Below are 7,572 nucleotides of genomic sequence, written 5' to 3'. Positions count from 1 at the left end.
ATCCTTTACAGTTAATACGCATTAATATATTAATAATATTAGATTTTAATCAATTATACATTATAACAAATCGACATTTTGAAGTTCTATATAGCTTCAGTAAAAATATATTTTTAAAGGCTGTTTCTGAAAGTGACTTCATCCCTTATACATTCATACATTTGAAGTTGAATCAATCTATTTGACTTATTCTTATTTGTAATAAGGTTAAAACATTAAGGCTGAAAAATTGGACTGTTATTATAAACAATCAATTATCATTTGTGTGGTTTCGTACTTTATTGCATTTTCTTTAGTGATTTAATTCATTGTTTTGTTGTTGGGGTAGTGATGATGGAGAATGTGGCGTCCTGGAAAAAAGGTTAATGTTAAAACAAAAAATGGCTGACGAATGTAGATATTGGAATGATTTTACAGATTTTTTTTTTTTTTTTTTTTGAATAAACGAATGAATGAATGGATGAATTAAAGGATTAATTAATGGATGCTTGAATGAATTAATGAATGAATTAATGAATACAGTGCTGCAGGGCTTCCTGTCCATTTGTATTTTTCCTACTAGACTAAGAAAACCACACAAACATAATACGCTACTATAAAACTAGTGTAGGCTATATATGTTTCTTTAAGGTAATAATTTTACATGATTTAATAATCGCAATATTCGTTGTTGTCCAAAACAATTACGTTATATTTTTGAATTTTGCCCTTTCTGCATTTTTATGTAGGTTATATTTAACGCATCAATTCATGCTTAAATTAATTATATTAAGCCAAGTGTGGGGCTCACTTTGATTCAAATGCCAATGTGGGATGTCGAATACCTTCAATGTATGAAAGAAGCACTCTGAGACAACAAGCGCCCCGCTCTCCTTAACATTACATCATTCTGCAAACCTGCATTGCATCAAAGACTGTAGTTGATATTAAAGTAAAACTTGTTTCATGTTTATTTCGCATATATTTTTTGCAGCTCTCCTTGCCTTTACGCACATTATTTCAGTCCAGCTCGTGCCAGTGAGTTGATTTGTTTATGATGGGACCTCAGCACCACTTGATCACAAATGCTCAAACTTAATTTAACTCTCCCTGGTGTCGCGTGACACACCAATCAGCTCGCGCGCACGTTGAGCGTGGCTCAGTGTGAGAAGCGCGCGGTACCGCGAGACGCGCTTCACTCATGATTTATCAAAGATACGCTCTTATTTACTAATAAGAATCTTTTGGGTAATATTTGGAAATACACGCGAGTGTTGGAATTCGTGGTTGTTTTTCCTGGGATGGATCCTATTCAAGGTGTCTCTCGTGCACAGTGAACGTTCAATGCTGTACTCGGACCCTCATCGGGCTTTATGGACTTGACTGTTAATGATGTCTATGAGTTTCATGTCTGACACTCTGAACAGTTCAGATCCTTCAAAATCAGCGTTTTTAGAGTTTGGCCACGGACTTCCAACCAACCAGCAGCATTTAGCCGGATTCCCGCACAATATTTACTCAGTACATGGACTGCACTCCAGCGGGCACGATGGTCCCTACCCTCCGGCCGCGTCTCATTACAGCCGGCCGCTGGGATACGCCTACCCGGCGCCGGTGAACGCTCCCGCGCCGAGTCCCTACATGCCGTACCCACAGAACAGCAACATCACCGGTACTTTGGGTCACAACACAAGGGCTGAAGAGACGAGTAAGTATCCTAAATAAAGAAACGTCCAAATGTTTTTTTACACCTTGAGTTTTTTTATACTGTGGTTGGTGGTTTACATGCGGCAGTTTTGACACGTTTATTAGGACGGGGATTATAAGGATCTTCGGCTGCGCTTGCAATATTTTAATAAAAATTAAGACCATGCATTTTTTTTTAAATAATGAAATGCTTGATTAATTTCTGACGTATACCTAAAAGGTCTTTTATCGAATGTGTGTTCGTAGCTTATTTAATGAACAGTGTTTTTTTTTTAAATAAATTCCGCATTTTGTTATAAAGGGAACATATAGCCAAATAATGTTAAAGTCCTTGGGATTTTTGGGTCAGCACTCAGGGTAAATGAATCGCAAATTATAAAATTATTTATTCCAAATGTGTTTTTATCTTTATGCCAATTCGTGCATTTCAGTCTTCGCTGAATATAATGAAAGATCATAATTTTTAATTTAAAGTTCAAAATTTTAAACTTTTGTTGTAAAGGCAAAATGTAAAACGCGTCAAACATGTAGGCCTAGTTTAGCTAAGGTAAAATGTATTAAACCTACCGTTAAATATTAAATGGTGGTTGATTAAAGGTAGCCTACTTTTAAGAACTTCATTTAATTTCGTATCACGAGACACTCAATTGTCATTAATACCGACCATAAAATGCTTATATATGCTACAAATTGTTAGTCAATTAGTTACAGTAGAGAAAATAACAACCTACGGGCCTACTGTATTTACTAAAAGAGTAAACCACAGTAAAATATTTCAGTCAGGTTATATTGCTTATATGCATAAATTATATATAAATTGTATTTTGCAGAAAATGTGTCAAGAGCCCTTTTCCAATGTATTACAATCCGACTAAATGACATGTAATAACAACCCTGCATTTCCTAATGTTTTATGCTAAATTGTTTTTGCCTATGTGCAAGTTTTAGGCTGAGTCTAGGCCTAAAAATCTGATTATTTTTAAGTTAATGCTTGCAATTAGGCCTATATTTCAGATCTTTAAAATGAGTTCCCGTAGTGCTGCTATCAATCCAGCAGACAGACAGTTATAGTGCGTCATCATTTACAAACGTGTTAAATGCACATTTAGCATTTACTATGTCATAACAATGTCGTTGTATTATCGTCTGCATGTGTGAAGACCACGAAAAGGCAACGGTCATTGAGAACGGTGAAATTCGACTTAATGGCAAAGGGAAGAAGATCCGCAAACCGCGAACCATTTACTCCAGTCTACAGCTGCAGGCGCTGCACCAGCGTTTCCAACAGACCCAGTACCTCGCGCTGCCCGAGCGCGCAGATCTAGCGGCCAAACTGGGACTGACGCAGACGCAGGTACATGTTTATACTTTCTTTTACCATTATTAATCATATAAAAACAATTCTGAATTATCAGTAGGCCTGGCCTATTTGGTCTTGTCGTTAGGATGACATGAGCCAATAAATGATACGGAAGGCCTGCCTGTAACATGATGAGATGTGAATTACTGGTGAGCCTGCTGAGCTTTTTGCAACGTAACATGACGTCATCTTTATAACATTTGTCTAGTGATAGTTGTACGTGACGTCACGCACTTAGGGAACTCTGGTGGGCAAGAAAGCGTTATCTGACCGCGGGTTGAAAAGAGTGTTTTATTTAGTTTGGACTTAATACTGAATAGGCTATATGTTGTGCAATAAAATGCACTTAACCGACGAGGAGACAAGCCTGGGCTATGCTTCTATAGAATGCAGTCAGAGACGAAAATCCATAAAGGAGAAATTTGTGAAGTGAGCCATAAATGTATGTTCATCAGTTCCCAGTTAAGGGAAAACAATGGAAACCATATACACAATATACACATTTACAGCTCCCTTCATCAAAGGTAACCACACGTAAAAACGTTCAGCCATAAATCATATAATTGCGTAATTTTCTTACCCAAATTGTTGTCGCGTACAAAAGTAACCAATACAGGGATTAGTTGCAATAACTGCTAATGTTAGCTAAATAGTTGTAATGTGAAAATGCAAAAGAGATGTTTACAAATCCTTTTGCACATTTATTTGATCATTTGTTGTGAACTTTATTATTATTATTATTATTATTATTATTTTCATTAATATGCATTTTAATACAATACAATATGATATGATGTCTGGCAGGGATCTGGCGGTTTTAGTGACAATAAAATACGAAATCGAGTGCTGTGTAGCTAACGCAAGTGCCCAAAACGTGTAGTGTAGTTTGTTTTCTTAATTTTTCTTATAATTGAGAGGTAATATTCGTGACTTGAAACAGACGGAAAATTGATCGGAAATTGACCTTTATTGCCCTTCAACACCACTGATGGGTCACGTGACTGAAAACTATCAATGGGGCTATATCGTCAATGACCTCATGGAGAAAAAACTGTATATAAAGTTATTAAAAAGTCGTTCTGTTGCATATAGCGACTTCAAACGTTATTAAGACGTATTTATAAATCATGAATATCATTATATAACAAAATAATTATGTAAAAATATCATTCTATAACAGAATATCCAAACAAGTGTCTAAAGAATAAAAAAACACAATTCTTTCGAATTTTTAAAACACTTAATGATTGTCAAATGATAGTGTAAAATGTTTGTGTGGTGTAGTTCATCATTGGTTATTCTACTAGAACACACTGACAGCTGCATCTCACATTCACTATAAAGACATTAGGTTTAATTGGTTAAAGTAAAAGTGAAGTAAAACAGTAAAGTCAGTCTCAGATTTTGCATTTTCTAATTCATTGACATGAAGGTATTTTTAGGTCAAATATGTTTTGGAGCCACACATCTAAAGTCATATGCTGAGTTTATCTACATGGTACCTTAATATGTAGATAAACATGTAAAACATTCAGGGCAGACTATAATGCATCAGCATGTATGTACTTCATTTATGTAACCACATGTAAACACATGTAAGCTTATGTTCTCTATTGTCAAAGTGAGGATTCAGCTTGATCCATTTCTTTCTTTCTCAGTTAGCTCACTACAGTTTTTGTGTTTACTGTCTTTAGTGTCAATTTTTTCCCCAATTTTTCCCCAGTGATTAAATGATGATTTCAAATGTCTTCATTCATTTAGCTGCATGTTTATTATGACATATTAATACTAATAGAACTGGGTTGTTCTGGGCCAGGGAAAATATGTTAAAGTGCATAATTTCTTGCCTCCCACATATGCTGTCCAATTATTTCTTTCTTATTATTTTTGATATTTTTAATCCTTTATTATAATATTTTTTTTTCATTAAATCCATTTTTTTGGCAAGACTAATTTATTAATATTTTGAAGTAATGTTATTGAAATCTATTTCTTTTTATAAACTCACTCAAACACACACACACACACACACACACACACACACACACACACACACACACACACACACTGTGGTTTCCATGTGTTGTGGGGACATTCCATAGACGTAAAGCATTTTATACTGTACAAACTGTATATTCTATTCCACTTACCTACCCCATTCCCTAACCCCAACCATCACAGAAACCCTCCTCCTACTTCACATTTTCAAGAAACATAATTTTGTTTGATTTATAAGCTTGTTTCCTCATGGGGACCTCAAAATGTCCCCACAAGGTCACAAAAATACTGGTATTCCTATCTTTGTATGGACAATTGGTCCCCACAACGTGATAATTACCAGGTACACACACACACACTTACAAGAACATAATTCCATCTCGTTTAATGCCCTCTTTCTCTTACACACTTGCCACCCGGCTTGTGACAGGTTGCTTTTCAGTTTGAGTTTAGTCTGGTTTTCCAGTCTGATTACACTTCGGCTTCATCAAAGTGTTCAAATAATCTGCTAAGGAATGCCACGCCTCACACATACTGTACCTCATTGAGACAGTGCTCACACCCATTACCTACACTTAAAGCTGTTATTTCTGAATTAAATGTAATTGATACTGAATTGGTGACATTCAGAGGATAGCATCCAGTTCAGATCATATCATTCATAAACACACACATACACACAACCAACTCAATTCCAAATCATTGCCCTGGAACCATAAAAGCTGTTTGGCAACGCAAGCTTTGGAAATAAAATTGAAAATTGTTATGTGATCTGTTAATATGCCAAACTAATTACAATAAATAAAAGGTATAGCATAGATTTTGATAGTGTGAGGTTATGGAAACTGTGTGAGGTTAAGAAGGGAATTGGTGACTGCTTTTGTTTAAGTTTTGTTTCGTCATCCGAATTCTTCTGAACGAGTAATTTTACATTGCGTTCTCAAAGATGTTGATTCCAAATCAAGTGCACATGTTGTGTACATTCTGTGGGCAAACCACTCATGTATTCTTAAGCAGATGTACTTGCATTAAAATAACATGATCTACACAAGTGAGTGACTATATTATTAATGTCACTACTGTTGATTAACGACATCGTTTTCTTATTAAAGTTATTTTTGCAATATTTCATGCAAACGAGCTCGCTGACATTCAGTCATGTCAGCTGAATTATTTTATGGTTTAATTCTTGCAGTCTGAGACGCGACGTTTTTTATTAAAACGACGTGCGCCTGTGCATGTCACATTAGAAAATTCCCCAAACTGTCTGGTTGATAACTTTATAACGAATAAGGAAATCAAAGCACATAATAATTGACAACTTTCATAACTAACGAATCTTGCATCCAGATTTTGTTTTTATTGTACCCGTTAAGGCTTCATTTTAATGCGCATGTTTCTGCTCTTTTCATTAAAGGTTAAAATATGGTTTCAAAACAAGCGCTCGAAATATAAGAAGATAATGAAGCATGGGTCAAGCGGACCTGAAGGGGAACTGCTTCAGACTTCTTCCTCCGCCTCTCCTTGTTCTCCGGGTCTGTCGCAGCTCTGGGAGATCTCCATGGTCAACAGGGTCCCACCTGTACATCCCAGCAGTTATATGAACACTGGACACTGGTACCACCAGGACCATGTGCCCAGATCTCAGATGATGTGATCAAAATCGGAGAAAGAGAGGCAGAGACTCCATTCGGTTTTGACACGTGTTAAAGTGTATATTATACACTTACATGGAAGGTGTTTGTCTTACAGTGTTGTGTTGTGTTGTGTTGTATTGCTTTGTGTGTCTGAAAGGATTGTGTTTACGCTCTATGCAATCAGGTGCCCATGACTTCGTTACTGCAGTAGTTTTTCAAAGTTTCCAAAGATCTTAATATTTGCTTTAAATAAAGGATAACGATAAAAATCTTCCAATGTTTTGGCGTTATTTAAAATAACATGTCACATAACAAAATGAATGAATTATCATTTTAATTTAAACACTTGTTATTATGTTTTGTAGGCCTACTTACACCAAAACGGATGGCGAATGTTGAAACTGTACCCGAGCTTGTTGTCACACTTTTACAGTAAATCGGTAAAAATAAACTTGAATATTTCTATTGCTATTGCCCAAGAAAAATATAAACTTCATTGATTTTTAAATGAATTTATTTAGTTGTGACAACTACCGGCTGTTTTCTTTAAATGAACTTTGATTGAATTTAGGTCTGATATTGAAGCAAAGAAAGAATTAGAAAATATAGTTTTAAATAAGAGTTATAGTTAAAAATGTATTAATAAACCTTATAACTTTATTAAAAAATATATTTATGTTTTAATTTTTTTTTTTTTTTTTGAGAAATAGCCTACATATCAGTAAGTAATTTAGAATGTTAAAAAAGCAGATGACAATATGAAATGTACGCTGCAGACCTCGGTTCTCGGTTAAAAACTACCTTTATTTTCACCCTTGTCTGTGTTTGTTTCATTTCTTCTGCTCACTTGTTTGTCCAGCAGCTGTTTTTACATTAAAATGATACACTTTA

At 35.2% G+C, this 7,572-nt stretch overlaps 1 protein-coding gene across 1 annotated transcript; it reads left to right on the top strand.

Annotated features, from left to right (window-relative positions):
* Nucleotides 1-1,094: 1,094 nt before the first annotated feature.
* Nucleotides 1,095-7,318, top strand: dlx4b (distal-less homeobox 4b). The gene is made up of 3 exons (XM_065242847.1): nucleotides 1,095-1,687; nucleotides 2,847-3,040; nucleotides 6,462-7,318. Exons 1-3 carry the CDS (start codon nucleotides 1,369-1,371, stop codon nucleotides 6,699-6,701), a joined length of 753 nt encoding a protein of 250 aa, XP_065098919.1. The 5' UTR covers nucleotides 1,095-1,368; the 3' UTR covers nucleotides 6,702-7,318.
* Nucleotides 7,319-7,572: the final 254 nt, after the last annotated feature.

Source organism: Paramisgurnus dabryanus, chromosome 1, assembly GCF_030506205.2.
Source record: "Paramisgurnus dabryanus chromosome 1, PD_genome_1.1, whole genome shotgun sequence".
NCBI lineage: Eukaryota > Metazoa > Chordata > Actinopteri > Cypriniformes > Cobitidae > Paramisgurnus > Paramisgurnus dabryanus.
This window is presented reverse-complemented; position numbering and strand designations above follow the sequence as displayed.

What these genes read in the sequence shown, in the direction of transcription:
- dlx4b (XM_065242847.1), top strand. Translation starts at nt 1,369, where the DNA reads ATGATGTCTATGAGTTTCATGTCTGACACTCTGAACAGTTCAGATCCT. An exon ending in CACAAGGGCTGAAGAGACGA is followed by an intron (nt 1,688 to 2,846) that starts GTAAGTATCCTA and finishes GCATGTGTGAAG; the next exon opens with ACCACGAAAAGGCAACGGTC. An exon ending in TGGGACTGACGCAGACGCAG is followed by an intron (nt 3,041 to 6,461) that starts GTACATGTTTAT and finishes TTTTCATTAAAG; the next exon opens with GTTAAAATATGGTTTCAAAA.